This window comes from Panicum hallii, chromosome 9 (assembly GCF_002211085.1).
Source record: "Panicum hallii strain FIL2 chromosome 9, PHallii_v3.1, whole genome shotgun sequence".
NCBI classification, from domain to species: domain Eukaryota; kingdom Viridiplantae; phylum Streptophyta; class Magnoliopsida; order Poales; family Poaceae; genus Panicum; species Panicum hallii.
This window is the reverse complement of record NC_038050.1, coordinates 13,986,470-14,004,644: the sequence shown is the minus strand read 5'-3', so window position 1 is coordinate 14,004,644 and position 18,175 is coordinate 13,986,470. Positions and strand designations below refer to the sequence as shown.

The 18,175-nt window shown below is 45.8% G+C and overlaps 3 protein-coding genes across 13 annotated transcripts; 2 read left to right on the top strand and 1 right to left on the bottom strand.

Moving 5' to 3' along the window:
- The first annotated feature begins 7,058 nt into the window (after positions 1-7,058).
- LOC112875501 (mitochondrial import inner membrane translocase subunit Tim9) lies at positions 7,059-8,704 on the top strand. Its single transcript, XM_025939377.1, has 2 exons — positions 7,059-7,231; positions 8,261-8,704. The coding sequence occupies exons 1-2, from the start codon at positions 7,137-7,139 to the stop codon at positions 8,445-8,447; spliced, it is 282 nt and encodes a 93-aa protein (XP_025795162.1). The 5' UTR covers positions 7,059-7,136; the 3' UTR covers positions 8,448-8,704.
- A 3,093-nt stretch (positions 8,705-11,797) lies between these two features.
- On the top strand, positions 11,798-12,754 carry LOC112875520. The gene has a single exon (XM_025939396.1). The coding sequence runs from the start codon at positions 11,942-11,944 to the stop codon at positions 12,500-12,502; it is 561 nt and encodes a 186-aa protein (XP_025795181.1). The 5' UTR covers positions 11,798-11,941; the 3' UTR covers positions 12,503-12,754.
- A 2,060-nt stretch (positions 12,755-14,814) lies between these two features.
- On the bottom strand, positions 14,815-18,143 carry LOC112874099 (pentatricopeptide repeat-containing protein At1g09820-like). Of its 11 annotated transcripts, XR_003224889.1 has the most exons (4): positions 16,257-18,143; positions 15,857-15,979; positions 15,634-15,717; positions 14,815-15,464 (listed from the first exon to the last, which is right to left on the bottom strand). XR_003224889.1 is itself a non-coding variant. In XM_025937271.1 (2 exons), exon 1 carries the CDS (start codon positions 17,994-17,996, stop codon positions 16,260-16,262), a length of 1,737 nt encoding a protein of 578 aa, XP_025793056.1. In that variant the 5' UTR covers positions 17,997-18,143; the 3' UTR covers positions 14,815-15,979; positions 16,257-16,259. The 11 variants fall into 11 exon arrangements, 2 of the variants coding, with proteins under 2 accessions (XP_025793056.1, XP_025793058.1); XR_003224888.1 differs by having other exon boundaries at positions 14,815-15,496; positions 15,857-18,143; XR_003224887.1 differs by having other exon boundaries at positions 15,857-18,143.
- Between the last annotated feature and the right edge of the window lie 32 nt (positions 18,144-18,175).

Sequence of the window (18,175 nt, the reverse complement as noted above, 5' to 3'; positions counted from 1 at the left end):
CTAGCGACGCTAGCGGCTGCTGTTCTCGAAACGAGAATGGACAGGAGCGGCAGGGGCAGGGAGAGAGTAATCGAAAAGCGGCGGGGGACGGCGGGCAGCGGAGATGCTCTTGAGATCGAGGCCGCACCTTGGAAGATCTCGTGTTTCGTTTCCTTGCCCGAAACTTATTCCGCCCAAGTGGGGGCGGCAGTGAGGACTGGAGGGCGAGGGGGCAGCGCATCGGCTGCGCCTGGTGAATCCTGCGCGATAGCGTCGGTCGTGTCTCGAGCGAATTGAATAGACAATGTATGTTCCATATGTTTGGCAGTGTAAAAAAGCTGCAGCTGGAATATTATTTGATTGGTGCTTGCGTTTTGTCCACTCCTTTAACTTGCGCACACTTGTAAAGATCGAATCTTCGTATTTGGTGGGTTGCCTAGGTTGACACTGGGTTTGCAGGTTAGTTTTGCATCCACTGGACAATCTGCGAGTCTGCTGTGCCATGGTTGGATACTGGAGCACCGAGCATCCAGCACCAGCACGGACGGGACGCCGGCGGTCACAGCACAGACGATCACCGCCACGTGTGCTGCTGCGCGAGTCCGGCCGAGGCAGCATCTAGCAGGCAGTGTTTCCACCACCAGCTGTCACCCCTGCCGCTCCTCGGACGCGGCCTGTCCCACCCACCAATGGCCTGTCGTTGCCGCTGCCCGTGAGACCGCACCACCTCCAACCTGCACTCCATGCGCATCGCCGCCCTACGCTGGGCTCGGCTACCGCGCCGCCACGCCAAACCCCGGAAGCGGTCGGCCTCCTCGCCATCGTCACCGCCGGCAAGATCTTCGCGCGAGCTGCTGCCTCACTGATCCGCGTCAGGACCTGTGTCGCTCGGGCCCAATCCTACCATCTTGCATTCATACGGTAGCCTAGCCACCTAACCTGGCTTCGCGCCAGCTGCTGCCTCACTGATCCATGCATGCAGAGATAGAGTGGGCTGCTGTAGTACGGGCTACGGCCCGTTGCATGCACAATTTGCTATGTTGTGGCCTTGTGGGCGGTATTTTTTTTTTCAAAACGCACTACGCACGCCCATGGGCGCGCCCAATGTGGCCCGGTATTGCTTGGGCAATATCTTGGCCCAGCCCAAGAAGGATAGCAATTAGGTCTTACCTGCTCGCACAGTCGCACGCCGCCCCCGTCGCCCGCACGGCCGCACCCCGCACGCCGCCATCCGCCCGCAGTCCCGCACGCCACCACCGCGCCACGCGCCCAGCCGCCCAGGCCGCCGTCGCCCGTGCGGCAGTGCCCCCGTCCGCCCGCACGCCGCAGGGCGCCAGGCCGCCGCCGCCCGTGGCCAGGCCGCTGCCGCCCCTGCGCGGCTGCGCCACCCGCGGACGCGCCCACGCGCCAGGGCGCCAGGCCGCCACCCGCCACCGCCAGGCGCCAGGCCCCCAGGCCGCACGCCGCCACGCGCTGACGCGCCCACGCAGCCACGCGCCAGGCCCGCATGCCGCCAGCCGCCAGGCCGCCGCGCGCGCGTGCGCCCGTGCGCCCGCACGCACGCCGCCACCGCGCCAGGGCGCCAGGCCGCCGCCGCCCGTGCCAGGTCATTTCTCATTTCAAAAATGATTTTGGTTTCCAGAGGAAAACTTACCATATGCTCTGATATGCATTTCCTATCTGGCTTTGGTTCTTGAATCCAGCAGTGACAGACTGACAGCAATCCCCCGTTTGGCCGTTCCCATGTCCGGAAACAACCAGAACCAGGGGAGGGGGAGGGGTAGGGGGAGGGGAATTGGGCAAAGAACCAGAGGTATATTTGCCATTTGACAGCAATTGTTGATTCCATGAGTTTGATTTCGGATTTGCTGTAATGTCTAATACATATTGTTGTTTGATTACAGGGATTTACAGCTATTTTACTTCCAGTAGTCAAGGTGGACCAAGCACCCATGCTAGTGGACCAAGCACTCATGGTAGTGGTGTTTATCACGAATCTAAAGAAGTGGAAGAAAACATTGCTCCTCCACTTGCACAAGTTGAAGAGGATGTACATGTTGATGTTGAAGAGGATAATATCGAAGAAAATGCACATGATCAAGGCAATGATGAAGAAATTAATGGTGAAGAAATGGAAGGTATAACTGAATTCAACCCGGATCACATTATTTCTGATCCGGGACTTCGTATTCCGATTGATCGTTTTGCACCTAATATTAGAGATGAAGTTAGAAGAGCTTTCATAGCTAAAGGTCCGACTCAACCAATTGGTCATATATTTCCACAATCATATGATAAGAGGAGTTTTCAAAAATATTGGTTTAGAAATTATAGTTGGTTGGAATATAGTTTGGAGAAGAATAAAGCTTATTGCTTTTATTGTTATCTTTTCAAACATGATCGGATGGAGGAGAAGTTTTGTCATGATGCATTTACAAAAGTTGGCTTCTCACAGTAGAGGAATGTGTACACGGCATTTCCAAAACATGTTGGTGGGCCTAATAGCATATATAATATTGCAACAACAGCATTCCATGATTTTCGTAACCAAAGGTCAAGTGTAAGTTATAGAATGTCAAGTTACAGTCAAGATGCATTGGTCAAATATAAGACCCGGTTGGAAACTTCCTTAGATATTGTAAGTTATCTTGCATTGCAAGGTGAACCATTTCGGGGGCATGATGAGACTAACACTTCCTTAAATAAGGGCAATTTTTTAGAATTTCTTGATTGGTACAAACAAAGAAATGAGGAGGTTAGAAAAGTTTTTGATGAGTTGTGTCCGAAAAATGCCAAAATGACTTCCGGAACGATTCAAAAAGAACTTGCAAACTGTTGTGCTGAAGCAGTCACACAGGTAATAAAAAAAGAAATCTATTCTCCGTTCTTGTTGATGAATCCCGTGATATATCAGTCAAAGAACAAATGGCTATAGTTGTGAGATTTGTCAACAAAAAAGGAGAAGTAATAGAAAGATTTTTGGGTATCAAGCATGTGAAGGACACAACATCAGAGTCATTGAAGAAAGCATTAGTTGAGATGTTAAGTGATCATGGATTAGTTGTTGCAAAACTTCGAGGGCAGGGGTATGATGGTGCTTCTAATATAAGAGGTGAATTTAATGGTCTTCAAAAATTAATTCGAGATGAGAATCCATATGCTTTCTATATCCATTGCTTTGCTCATCAATTGCAATTAGTAGTTGTTGCTGTCTCAAAATGTTGCTCATCCTTTGATGATTTCTTTGAGTATGTAACATTGATTGTGAATAGCACTAGTGCTTCTTGCAAAAGGAAGGATTTATTGTTGCATAAGCATCGCTTGAATCTCTTATCTAAGTTGGAGAGTGGAGAAATTTCATCAGGGAGAGGCCAACAACAAGCAACAACATTGTCAAGACCCGGAGATACAAGATGGGGATCTCGTTATAAGACTTTGCTTCATATTGAATCAATACGGGATTCAGTAATAGAAGTTTTAGAAATTGTGCATCAAGATGAGCGCAATCCATCTGGTGCAGGTGGCTTTGTTGGAAAAATGGAGTGTTTCAGCTTTGTGTTTATGATGAAGATGATGTTGCAAATCCTTCGTATCACAAATGAGCTCTCTCTTCTCTTGCAGAGGAAGGATCAAAATGTTGTCCAAGCTATGTCGTTGGTTGTGGATGTGAGAACACGTTTGATTAATTTGAGAAGTGAGGGTTGGGAGCCATTGTTGGAAGAAACTAAAGCATTTTGCCTTGCAAATGATATCCCAATACCAAATATGTGTGATGCTGTGCCACGGTTTGGCCGATCAAGGAAAGGTGGGAGAAATAATATCACTCAAGAATATTTTTATCGTGTGGATACCTTCTATGCTGCTATAGATTCTATCACCACAGAGTTTGATCATCGCTTTAATGAGTTATCTTCAGAGTTGCTTGTATGTTTTGCTTGCCTTGATCCAAGAAATTCATTCTCTAAGTTTGATGTGGAGAAGCTTGCTCGGATTGCAGATATCTATCATGAGGATTTCTCTTTTGATGACCGCAAGATTATAAAAGATCAACTAAGAACTTTTATTATTCATGTGCGAAGAGTTGAAGAATTCAAGGCTTGTTATGATCTTGCGAGTCTATCAAAAACAATGGTTCAACTTGAGAGACATATTGTGTTTCCATTGGTCTATCGTCTCATTGAGTTGGCATTGTTGTTACCAGTGGCAACCGCAACGGTTGAAACGGCCTTCTCGGCTATGAAAATTATTAAGACTGAATTGCGCAACAAGATGGCCGATGGATGGTTGAATGACTTGATGGTGTGCTACATAGAAAGAGAAATATTCAAAGGACTTGATCTTCAACAAATTAAAAAGGTATTTCAAAATAAGAAAACTAGACAAATGCAATTGCCTAGATCTCCTAGACCTAGACGTAACTAGAGGTACATTCTTATTTCACTTGTTTAACATTCTTTACTCAAATATGTCATTATTAAGTTTTTTTATTTTTTCTCAGGTTTTAATCTATATATGACATTTGGCTCTCAAGTCTCAATGTATGGTGATCATGATGACTAATGATAAGGTATTTTCTATTTTTGTTGTACATGTTTCGACTTTCATGATATCATTTGCTATATATTGCGGTGTCAAATTTCTACCGTAGCACTCAGCCATAAGTTGAGCCATACCTTGATTTTGCCACGTCCTCCGCCACTGCGCACGCCACTGCCATAGATGGTGGCATTCGTATTTTTCCGTTCACCTAGCAGAAATAGATTAACCCTAGGATCCTTTTTTTCGTTTTTTTATTTTCTCGATGTGTAGTTTACATACCACAGTAATTTGCTACCGCCCTACCATGTCTTGGAAAAAAAGCAGCCCAACAGATCTTAAAATTGATAAAACTATCGCTGAGAGTCTTGCTATCGCCATGAATATTGGCAACCACTGAAAAAAATAATTAATATCATTAATTTGTAAAATAAATTAGAAAAATAAGAGCATGCATACCGGATCTTAAGACTAGGACCCATATGTAGGTAAGTTTCACATTAATGAACCAAATTAGCTAACTTACACTTAGTTCGCTTTGTTGTGTTATTGTACAACCTATTGAAATAAGTCTATATTAAGTTTGAACTATCAGTAGATGTGTAAAAGCTTGCATAGATGGCACAACGAGTTGATACTAAATGTTTCGTCCCGTGTGACTATTTTTACTTAAAACAATGTATTCATATAGATGCTATTGCTCAGAGTGTCACGTTGGAAACAAGTTAGTGTCTTAACCAACTTATACTTGACATCGGAGGCGATAATTTCTTAGAAAAAGGGTATTCTTTCTCATAAAAATCTTGATGTTTGGAACATAATGACACAAAACTACAATATATTTAAATTATCAATACCCAATCTTTTGAAAAGTTGTCCATGCTTTTGTCAAAAACGTAGTTGACTGAAAGTACATCACGCATGAACTTCGTATTTTAGAATTAAAATAAAACACTTAAAAGTTATTGATATTCATACTTCTCAAAATTTAATTTACTTCGTCCCTGGTAACTGGTAACTGGTAAGAGACATCCATCGGGAATAATACAGGTCGCGCGCGCGACTGGCATTCGTTTCATCACACAAGACCCAACGCACGACGCACGCGCACGGAAAGCTAGCGGTCCAGGAGCCTGACGCGCATGCACCAAGCCAGCAGCCAGGAGCCTGTCGTGCATGGAACTTCGTGTAAGTATTGGTTTAAATAAAAAACTAGCAAACTAATGATCCAAATTAAATTCCAATTTCACTATTATATTTCTTATAATGAGATCTCCAAAACTAGATCACACTATATTTAGATGATTTTTTTTCTGGAACCATTTTATTTGGTTCTAGTGTATTCTGTTCTAGAACAATTATTATTTCAAACATTTTATTTATTTTTTAAATAATTTATTTTTTAATAGAAAATTTGTATGTTTCGGAAAAAATCTATTTGACTCCCTGCAACCATTCACTTTGCCCACTTAACCTCTTGAATAAAATTTAGACTCAATTTACTCCATCAACTATTCCAATTAGTCCAATCTACTCTTTAATAATATTTCTCTTTTTTTCTTCGCGTACGAATTAAATTTTAAGTTAAAATTTTATGAGTGGATAGAGAACATGTCATATGTTAAAAAATATATTAAATTTTTTTATGGTTATTTTCATAATTTGGAAATATTTAGTACGAAAATTATCACAAAATATAATTCTGCATGAAAAATATTTATAGAAAATTATAATATATTTTTTAGCATAGGGCATCATATTATAAGTTACATTGCAAAATTTAAAGTTCAAATTCCACTTGTAAGTGGAGAAATAAAAAATAGAATTCTTATTAGGGGTAGATTGAACCAATTAGTTTGCGGTAGTAGTTTGAGTCTAAATTTTGTATAGGGGGTTAACCGGATAAAGTGAATTATTAAGGGGAGTAAAATAGATTTTTCCTTTTATTTACAGCAGCTTTTTGAAACATTGTTTCCAGAACAATTTTTAGTTTTTGAAGTTGGAACAATTGTTCCACTCAAGGAACCGTTCACCCTCAAATTATTCTAACTAGAAAATCATCCAAATATATTAAATTTTAATCTTATTTTAAAGATTTTACTAGAATCAGCATAATACTACAATTAGTATTTAATTTAAATGCTCAGTTGGTAAACTATTTTTTTAAAAAAATGAACTGCATATGGGCTGCTTATCTCCGTTTACATGGGCCGTGGGCCCCTGCACGTGCCGCAGTAGGCCTTCTGCTGCCATGGAGCCGCGCGCAGTCACGCGCGTTACTCCCAGCAGCGCCCAACATCCATTCCCTGATTCCCCAGGCGGCGGCGGCGCGGCCCCCGGGGGGGGGGGGGGGGTGTGGGGTCGGGCGGCGGGGGGCGGCTGCGCGCGGCGGCGCACAAAGAAGAACAAATCTTGGCCCGCTCTACAGTTTCCGGAGCCCAGCCCAGTCCCCCGTCGTGGACGAGCACGATTGGACGACGGGACAGAGATGTGGGCCGCAATGGGCCATGCGACATATTTGCTTCGCTTCTTTCCGGGATAGGGTCCTGTCTTCTCTCCCATTCCTCCCCAAGGCTCCAAAACCTAGCTCTCCTCTTCCTCGGGCGGCGGCGGCGGCGGCCATGGACAAGAGCATGCTCGGCGACCTGGACGGCCTCCCCGAGGAGGACAAGATGCGCATGGCCGTCATGATCGAGCAGATCCAGATCCGTGACAGGTTCGAGGACCATGCCCATGCCCCTCTCTCTGGTGACACCGGTTGTTGGTTTGGAAGCGTAATTTTGGAAAAACCGTAACAAATTGATTTCTGTGGTATTGCCGTTAGTTTCCGAGAAATGGTGATTGGATTGCTTGTGCAGTGCATCGTTGTCTGGGATAGAAGGGTTTTGATTGTGGGTATCCTCTGGATTTGGGATTTTGCACCTTGTACGTCCCAAATCATGCCGATTAGTATAAGTTTAGCGAGTCAGGCTCGGATTTCCTAGCGTTTGGCTGCTGACGTCAGTGATAAATAGTTTAGTTTGTCCGAGTGGTATAGGAGCAGAAAATCGTGGTTGGGAAACGGAAGGTTATTAGTTAGTCCTTGGTTGTATTCAGAAGCTGCCAAACTATCAGGTGAACTAGAACCCAGTGTTTCTAGCCTTGAAAAATTTAACTGCTGGCTAGCCTTTCTGGTGGTAACTAGAATTTGCTGGTCCCTGGTTTCAGGCTATATCCAAAACTGTCATAATTGTAGGTTCCTGTATTTTTATAGTTTTGATAGAGCATGGATTGTTTTATAGTCCTATTGGGTAAGAGTATGTCATCCTTCTGGATAATTCACGGCTGTTGCATTAGAATTGCTCATTGATTAATTCTAGTTTACAGCATTTTAGATACCTGGAAAGGGATAAACTTTGTTCAAGGTGTAGATGCTGGAGGCAGAAATGCAAGTGTTGGTGTTATATTGCTGCTCGTGGCTAGTCCTAGGTGTGATAGTGTGAGGTTACTCGAAAGTGTGGAGAAATAAGGATGTGATGATGGAACAGAATAATATTTCCCTGTTAAATTAATTAATGGTCCTCTATTGTAGTAATGTATCTGCAAATTATGTAATACTTGACTTTAATTTGAAGTGGTGTTTCCACATATTTTTTACGCTTTTGTCTAACCCAAAACTCGTGGGTAGCTCATTGAATCCTTTACCTTTTGCATCTGTGAAACTGCATATCTAGAACCCTCACATCTTTGCTCTATCACTCTGCAGTCTGAGAATGTACAATTCCCTGGTGGAGAGATGCTTCACGGACTGCGTGGACACATTCCGCCGCAAGACCCTGGACAAGCAAGAGGAGTCATGTGTCCGCCGCTGCGCTGAGAAGTTTCTGAAGCACTCCATGAGGGTTGGCATGAGATTTGCTGAGCTTAACCAGGGTGTGGCCACACCTGACTAAACATTCTGGTTTTGTTGCCCTTGCCAAGTTCCTAACCTTGGGGATTTTGTCAGCATCGATTTGTAATCCTAAAAAGATTTTAGCACTCCTTGAGATATGCAAGTCGGTAAGGTTGCCTCTTGAACCAACTGCTGGGTATGACATTGAATAAAATTACCTAGAATCATTGTATCCAACGGTACATTCTCCATATTGTGGTTAATGCTGTATCCATTGATACCTGATAGCTGCCGGGAAGAGTTTGGATTCTCGTTTCATTCTTGAATCAGCAGATTTTGAGCCACAGAAGTGCATATTGTCGTTGCTATATCAGGTACTGTTTGTCGTATAGACAGCATGGTGCAAGATCTGCAGAGGCATCTTTCTTCTTGCCCTCTCAAAACATCTACCTTCTTTCACAGCAAAGAAGACCATGCACATGAGCTCATCATGTCATGAACTGATGCGCTTGGGATTGGAATTTGAAAGACCAAAAGCAGGATCCGGAACATGTATTGCGTTCTGGGGCGGTATAAGTTTCTGACCATCAGAGATCACGCTGCCAATGGCTTAGACCAAGCTGCCCAGCCCAGTTGCCATTGGATGTTCACAATGGTTTGGACGTGGTCACCTTTGGCATGTCATGGTTAAACTGTTTGAAGCTTGGCCTGTTGGCCACCTTGTGCCCAGCACCTGGTGTGCTGCCGTCCAAGTAGGCGTGAGCCAGGACTGTAGTCCACGCACCGCAGTGCAGACCACATTACTCACCGCAGCATGAAAACTAGAGATATCCATCCATCTCTTCGACTGAAACAATAACACCAAGGATCAACATCTCATTTCCAACCTGAAGGCCGGAAAAAAGGAATGCTAACTGTGGGTGGGTCTCGTACCAGCAGCTTCGGGGTGGAAATCGCAGCCAGGGGCGTGTTCATGTCCCGGCATCACCGCATCAGCTGAAGAAACGTGAGCAACGAGCGCTGGAGCATTCTGAGGAGAAAGCCGGAGGGAGGCCTGTAGCGTGTTGGGTTGTTGCGTCGGTTAACACGGCTGGCGAGCAGGCATCGTCGGACCGGAGATGAAAGCAAACTGGGAACCCGAACCCCCTCCGATCCCCGCCTGCTGTTCGTTCGTCTGTCTTCTCTGAACCCTCTGCTTGTTCGTCCTACGTGTCCGTTCTGAACCAGAATGAGTACTGCGGTGCTGTTCCTGCCCGGCCGGCGTGCGTGCTTCCCGCCGTGGCGTTTCGTGCACCGCCCCGGGAGCGTCCGCCGTGGCATTTCTAGCATGCGATCGGGCGCTTACACAGAAAAGAAAAGAGAGGGAGCACGAAACAGAAAGCAAGCACTGTCGCACGGCACCGACCAGCTAGCTAGAAAGAGGCGATCGCCTTCATATACCCCACCATTTCAATTTGCATATGAGAGAGCATCAGCATTCAGCAACGAGAGCAGCAGGCTTACTTCGTCGGTCCAAGCTCTGATCTGGTGAGGAGCTGTAGTTAGCTGATGGGTGGATAACTTGGCTTACTAATTTTACGAGCACTGCACACTCGGATGCACGTTCGTTCGACGGGAAGGCGTGTCCACTGTCCCGAGTACATGATCTCACACCGCAGTGACATCTTTACCCTCGCTTTTCCTCACCGGCGAGAGGATGAGTGAGTGCGCGACGTCGTGGCTCTCCCTGTGAAGACTGAAGACGGCTGCTGCCTGCCTGCTAGCAGACCCTTGCTTATAAAATCTCCGCTCCAGCCCGGGCCTTGCTGCGGGGCTCCTATATACCTACCGGAAGTTGGTTAAGGAATTCATCTGTAAAGCCCACAAAGATCCGCTTAAAGGCTCATTCAACATTTGAACTGACCAATGTATGGGCCGGGCTTGGGCCAAAATTTTTAACCTAAAATCCGAAAAAATCCAACCCAACCCGACCCCACCCGACCTAAAAATTAAATCAGGTTTTACCCGACCCGAACCTAAACCCGACCTGGTCCGACGGATGATCGGGTCTAATCCAAAATGAACGGGCATGGGGCCTGGGCGCATGGCTTCGTGGCCACGTGCCTCGGTGCCCAACAATTGCGGCCTGGAGATTGTCGGTGCGGCGTGTCCGCGTGGGCCCGTGTTCCAGTCAAGCCCCGAATGAACAAGAGTACAAACGCAAGAACCAATGTACAGTGTAGGTAGAAAAGCCATGAGTGAGGGGCTGTTCGTTTCCTAGTCTCTAAGTTTAGACCCATCACGTAAAAAAATCTTACTATTTAGAAGTATTAAATAAAATCTGTTTATAAAATTTTTTGCACAGCTGGGTGCTAATTCGCGAGATAAATTTAATGAGCCTAATTAATCCATAATTTGCCACAGTGATGCTACAGTAATCATCCGCTAATCATGGACTAATATACCTCATTAGATTCGTCTCGCGAATTAGCACTGGGATTCTACAATTAGTTTTATAATTAGATTTTATTTAATACTTCTAAATGACAAGATTCTCTTTGATGTGACCCCTCTAAACTTTAGACCCAGGAAACGAACGCACCCTGAGAAATCGAGCCAGAGGAATTACTTGGAACTTATTTAACGCAAGAACTTAATTGTCATTTTAGAGCTCCGATATGCTTTTGAGTATAACCACTCAAGTACAACTTAATTGCACATATATCCAATATCTTACAATTCATTTACTAATTTTCATCTTAGAGATTTAAACATGAATATTAGATTGAGCGTGCGCACTACTAAATTGGTTAGTTTTTTTTATAGCGGAACCCGCCACTTAGGTTCTGTTGCTTGCTAGGTTTTTTCAGACTTATTTATGATTTAATAATATTATTGTTGGCGATGTGTGTATCGATAATACAAGACATACATGGTAGCTTTGTTCATTTCAGGATTTACCGAATCTTTCGAACGTACTCACGTAGTTAAGATTGGGTGCGTATATATTCATAAAAATTGTTGTGTAGTTTATATTTTTTTGTAAAAAAGTCTTCTTAGAGTAGTATGCTAATGTTTCTCCAAATGCAATTTCGTGTATATCCATGTGCTATACTAAACTTAAGGTGTAGCTACATCTTACTAATTAATAAATTTTTAGTAATAACTAGTAAATATTTATTAAGATCTTTTGACGATTCAGTAATACAATAATTAAATTCAGTAACTTTTAGTTAATTTAATAAATAATTTGATTGTTAGCTGTAGAATAGCCGCTCCTTCTAAGATTTAAAATAGTGCTGCCGTTTATGTATATATTAACTTTCAAAGAAAGACTCATGGATTATATCTCGAGAAAAAAGACTCGCTAGGTGTGCAGACAGCGGACTCCACGTCTTAACCGTAAGCCTAAATCGGACAGTGCGGAGCAAACAAGGGGCTACACTGCAAAAAGTCCGTCCCCCTCGGATTCCCCTCGCACCCCGGCTGAAGAGTCGACTGCGAGCTCCATTTTCTCCGAGCGAACCTTCCCTTTCCCCGGACACGAATCAGGCTCTCCGCCGCCGCCTGCCCGCCATGGCCGCTCGCCGCCTCCTGCTGCTGCTCGCCGTCGCCGCCGCGTCCCTCCTCGCCGCCGACGCGCGCCCGTGCCGCACCTTCCTCGTCGCCTTCCCGGCCGACCCCAACCCCAACCCCAGCGACGGCGACGGCGCCGCCCACCACTACCGCGGCGTCCCCCACGTCGCCACGGTCGTCACCGTGTTCCGCGTCCGCCGCCTCGGCCCGCACCTCCGCCACGGCCACCGCAACCACCCCCACCTCCACTCCATCCCCGCCAACGTCCAGATCCGCCGCCCCGAGCTCCCGCACCCCGCCCACGCGGCGGCCGCCGGGCCCCAGGAGCGCGCCAGGGACATCCTCGTGGTCGTCGTTGGGCTCCTCTTCGGCGTCGCCTGCGGCGCGCTCACCGCCGCGTCCGTGTACCTCGTCTGGTCCATGGTCGCCGGCGCCGCCGCGGCCTCCCCGTACGAAGAGCTCTACGACGACGGGGACGAGGCGTCCGACACCGAGAGCCCTAAGAAGGTCGGCTACGTCGTCATCCAGGAGCTCGAGGTCCACGACGGCGGTAAGAACTAGGGGTAGGGTTTGGTGGTGCTCCCGGGAGGGAAGGCAAATTCGTGCAGTGGGATGATCTATGACCATATAATTATGAGTTGAGTGATTCGTAATGTCTGTATGTGATGTGTGGTTGGAAGTACTAGGGGTTTGCCCTCCTTGTGAATACGCTCCTGAAGCGCGCCTAAGCTATGAATTGTGCTTGTTTCTGATGGACTTATCAATCAATGTTATGCATTGCGAAATGTTCTTCGGAAACAATGTTCTTTGTTCTGCTGTCTCATGTATTGTGGCCCAGCTTCGATAGCATGGTTGTGGTTATTTATTTTTGACAGATTTGTGTCCCAATTCAAGACGTTTTAATTACTGCTCTTCCCTGATACACCATGGCATGTTTGATCAGCCATTCGAGGATCATTTTAGTTGGCCTATTATTCTTTGCTTCTATGTGAATTAATGGTTATTTGGACTGAAGTGCTAGCGGTTGCACTAGCTGACAGGTAGTTATGAAATGTGTTGATGATCAATTTCTTTTGCTAAATGGTATTGGCACCAGCTATCTAATGGTTTCTGTGTGCACCTCGTTGTGATTTGTGAATATTTGTTGGTGTTTGTCTAATACTCCTTTCGTTCCGTTTTGGATTTTCTAGATTCACAGTATTTGGCTATTTGCTATGCATCTAGATATAATGTATGTCTCGGTGCGTATCAAAATCTATGAACCTAAAAAAAATTTAAAACCAACTATATTTTGTAATGGAGCGAGTAGTAAGGTGCCGGTTATAGCATTGCCACCATGTTCAAAACAGGGCATGTACTTGCATGTTAATTTGCATGACCTAACATTCGTATATGTATTGCTTAGGGTCATGAGCTTAAAATCTCTGCATAAGACAGATTAATCTGAATTAGTATTGAAATGTGCAGATGATAGTCACTTCAACTGCTACTGCTGTAGTTTTATAACTGATTATCATTTTGGCAATGTGGATTGATACTATTAGGTTGTGGCTGGATTTGATTTGCTTTGGCTTATTGAGTGTTATGTGCTTGTCTGTCGCTTAAAATGGATACCTTATGATGGTAATGTAACTACTTGGGTCATCTACTTTGTATAATTGTTCAGGAGATATTACTGTTAGCTAGTAGTTACTTAACTTCTGAGTTCAATTTGATCTTATTGATTGCCCCTGGCTGCATCCAGCTTGTTTGTTCTGAACTAGACGGTCTATGAATGACAAATTGGCAGTAAGATGTGCCTATCAGGTACATTATCATATTGTTTTAGAAAAAAGTTTATTTTGGATGCTTGGCCGTGATTCATTTTCTGGTTGGTCGTTGTCCCTGCTGTTGGACTCAGAGGTGTGTACGAAATAAGCACTCTGGATCTGACGCTGTACGGTTGGAAGATTCGTTAGTGCTGAAAATAGCAAGCACATGATTGCGACTGGGCATAGTAGAGTCAACAGCTTTAAGTCATATTCCTCAGTAATCGGCAAACACGAATCGAAACCAAGAGTTGCATTGCAGGTAAATTACTAGTGTTCTGCGCAAGAGTTACCTGTGGTCGCTAGCTCACGTTCATGTGTGCTCCTCAGCAAATTTCTTAAAGCCAGCTCAATTGGCAACGACAGTAAAACAGGCTCCATGGACTAGCTGCATTTCCGCAGTGGCACCGCAGCCTACTAAACAAACCGAGCTGTTTCTGTTTGACACCCCCTTGAATTGAGTAGCACCCAAGCCATGATCATAGAAAAGAGTACAGCTTCAAATTTTGAACTCGTGATGTAGAACAAGACCATGCTTTGTCAAAACATATTTTTCGCCAAAAGAAATACACAAAGAGCAGTAGATGATCAAAATTTAACTCTATTGTCACAAGTATATTTTTCTTGTACAGTCAAATCGTAAAAGATCAGATGCTCATCACAGTATCTGTCAATCGACAACTATAGCACACATAGGGTGTGTTCGTTTCCTCCCTCTAAAGTTTAGACCCCGTCACATCAAAGAGAATCTTATCATTTAGAAGTATTAAATAAAATCTGTTTATAAAACTTTTTACACAGATGGGTGCTAATTCGCGAGACAAATTTAATGAGCCTAATTAATCCATAATTTGCCACAGTGATGCTACAGTAATTATCCGCTAATCATGGTCTAATATACCTCATTAGATTCGTCTCGCGAATTAGACCTGGGGTTCTGCAATTAGTTTTATAATTAGACTTTATTTAATACTTCTAAATGATAAGATTCTCTTTGATGTAACCCCTCTAAAATTTAGACCCTGTGAAACGAACACACCCATAGTAAAGTACATAAGCCAGGACTGTACAAAGGGCTTGCTTAGGAGGGGCCGTTTGGGAGGATTCCTCTCAAAACGGCTTCACTAGTGAAGCCAAAGCCGGTGAAGCAAAAAAACTAGCTTCATCCAGCTTTTAGTTCATTTTAGGACGGGCTTACAAAACGAGTTCACGCTTCAGTACCTCGATTTGCGCAAAACAGGTGAAGCTGAAGTCGGAATAAACCCTTCAAAACATCTAATTCATGAGGCGTCAATCGTCATACTGCTGGGATGGGTCTACTTACATGACAGATACTGCAATACCAGTGGTAACTTTCTCAAAGGAATTGTCAAAAGCTCCATTTCTCATGAAGATTATTGCCTTGAACATGGAATAATCAATCACGTGACATTTGATCAAGCAACCGCAGGAGTTGGATTTTGATGATGATAACCACAAGGCACTCTCCAGTACCCCATTTTCTCATGAGATTGCCATCGACTGACCCACATTGTAACAATCAACAGAAAGGGGTGTGCCAGCCTTGATACGATGATAAGCAAAATGTTCTTTACTGATGAACATAAACATGCAGCTTTGCAGTACCCAGTGAAAAGAAATGGCAGATGGTCTTTTAAATGCCTTCATCTCCAGTCCTCAAAACATGATCAATCTTCTAGACTTTAACCCAGCACCTGAGAATAATTTCAGCAGATTATTCATGTCCCTTGTAAACCAAACAAAATAGGTCAGTAACCAAGATGCAGCAGTTATACACTTGTAATGTCACTATTCTTAGAAACTTAACAATGCAAATCTTGTGGTAAACTGGTAACTAAGAAGCATAGTGACCAGGAGACATACTGGGCTGCCATTCTCAGATCCACAGGTCTGTAAATGAAGTAGGAGAAATGCTTGCATCCAATCCTCACGTTCTCAGCATTCTGTCTGATGTTTAGAAATAGTACTTGAACATCTCAAATAAATTATATTATGATATGGCAATATAAATACTAGCTGAGCAAATCTTTCTATACTAATACTCATGCACACATAGACATTGGTGGACTCATAACAGTTAACTAACCATATGGTCGTTGGAGAGGATGATTGATTGGCAACTGAGCTGCCTAATGGACAGATTTGCTCCCACATTACACCTCAGACAAATGAAATGATCACATACAGCCTAGACATGGCAAAACATGACCTGCAGAAATAAGGATTGATATTGCTATCCCAAGCTCCAACAGGGAATCACAATTCCACATCCAATCTAAACAAGGCAAAATGACCTAGCAGAAATAAGGATTGCACATTTGAGAAAAAAAAGGAAATAAGGATTGCAACTCCTATCTCAAGAAGTAATCATAATCAAACCCAAACCTAGACGAGGCAAACATGACCTAGCAGAAATCAGAGTCACACGTCACACCTACATTACAACAAGTTCTAACAAACTATATTACTACACTGCAAGAACATACCTTTCAGGAAGATGTCAAGCTCTTAGAAATATCTGCTGCAAATCCTCTTATATCAGGCACAAAGCCTTTTTCTACCATGCCTGCATTGATTATTTCATAAGTGACCCTATTTGGAACTAGATCTTTCTCCAACATTTCATTCAGGAGCTCATTAGCCTCCTCCATCTTCCCCATCTTGCAGAAGTACTTGAGAAACACATTGTATGTGGCCACATTCGCCAGTTTCTTACATTTGTTCATCCTACTCCTAATTTCATGGGCAGCCTTAAAGTTCCCCTTCTCACAAAACCCTTTTATAATGGTATTGTAGGTCAGATGTTTTGGCTCCAAACCAACTTCTAACATCTCATCCAAGAGCTTTACTGCTTTCCAGACCTCACCTTTGCAACAAAGTGCACCAATAAGCACATTATAAGTGACAACATCTGCTTTCACGCCTTTCTCCTTCATCTCATCTAGAAGGCCTGAAACACTGCTCCAATCCCTACTACTGGTAAACCCTGCTAACAAGCAATTATATGTTCTAACATTTGGACTAATCCCTTTCCCTGACATTGCCTCCTTCACCGCCACCGCCTCCTCCATCTTTCCAAGATGGCAGTATCCATGGACCAAGGCATTGTAAGTAACCACATTGGGTTTCATGTCACCCTGTGCCATACCACCAATCCAGTCCTCAGCTTCCACCATCATGCCATTCTTGCAAAACCCATTCAGCACACAGTTCAGGATAGCCACAGGGCATGCCAACCCCAGATCCTCCATCTCTTTCACCAGCTTCACGCCTTCCTCCACCTTCCCCTCACTGCAGAGCCCGGAAACAAGTGAACTGTATGTCACTACATTCGCGGCAATCCCGTGCTGCTTCATCTCCTCGAAGACCTTCACTGCAGCTATAATGTTGGATTCCTTACAATACCCATTAATCAGCACATTGAATGTAACCACATTCAGAGAAAGGCCGGCATCGATCATCTCTTTCAACAGCACATCAACATGGTACATCTTCCCCGCTCGGCGGGACTTGAAGTACCCGTCGATGAGAGTGTTGTACGTGACCACCGAGGGCGCCAGCCCCCACCCCCTGATGTCCTTGACGACGTCGCCGGCCTTGCGGAGCTGACCGGTCTTGCAGAGCCCGGAGATGACGGTGTTGAAGGTGATCAGGTCCGGCGACACGCGCCGCCGCAGCGCCGCCCTGAACGCCCTCTCGGCGAGGTCGACCCGGTCGGCGCGGACGAGGGCGGCCAGCAGGGCGTTGACGGTGAAGGCCGAGGGGCGGTGGCGCGGGTATTCGGCGCCCGCGAGGAGGAATGCCTCGTATGCGGCCAGCGGCTGGGGGTCCCGGGCGAGCGCGAGGACGAGCATGTCGGCGATGAGCGGCGCGGAGGGGGACGAGGCGGGGAGGGCGCGGAGGATGGAGGCCGGGGAGTGGAGACGCGCGGCCGCGAGGGCGTCGAGCTCGGCGCGGAGGAGCGAGTAGTGTCCGCCGCCGCCGCGGGAGGCGAGGCGGGCGAGGAGGAGGGCGTGGAGCGGGAGCGGGAGCGGCGCGCGGAAGTGGGCCCGCGACCACCGCGCGAGGGAGACGAGGTGCGGGAGAGGGGGCAGCGGCGCGGTCCGGAGGAGGAGGTGCAGGGCGCGGTGCGCGGCCGCCGCGGTGGACGCGCCGCCGCCCGTGAGCTCCACCACGCGGCCGAAGCGGCCGGCCGCGAGGTGGGCGAGCAGCGTGGCGAGCGGCATGGGGGGCGAAGAGGGGTTTTGGGAGGGATTTGCACACGGGGGGCTGGGTGGATTTGCTCGATTTCACCCCGTCCGCGTGGAGGGGAGGCGAAGGCTCTCCAGCAGGGTGGGTGGAGATGGAGGCGGCGATCGCCGAAGCGGGGGAGAACACAAAGAAACGGAGCGTTCGGCCCGTGCGG

Excerpts from the sequence above, each read along its gene's own strand:
- LOC112875520 (XM_025939396.1), top strand. The coding sequence starts at position 11,942 with ATGGCCGCTCGCCGCCTCCTGCTGCTGCTCGCCGTCGCCGCCGCGTCC.
- LOC112874099 (XM_025937271.1), bottom strand. The coding sequence starts at position 17,996 with ATGCCGCTCGCCACGCTGCTCGCCCACCTCGCGGCCGGCCGCTTCGGC.
- LOC112875501 (XM_025939377.1), top strand. The coding sequence starts at position 7,137 with ATGGACAAGAGCATGCTCGGCGACCTGGACGGCCTCCCCGAGGAGGAC. Across the intron at positions 7,232-8,260 it reads CAGATCCAGATCCGTGACAG|TCTGAGAATGTACAATTCCC; the intron begins GTTCGAGGACCA and ends ATCACTCTGCAG.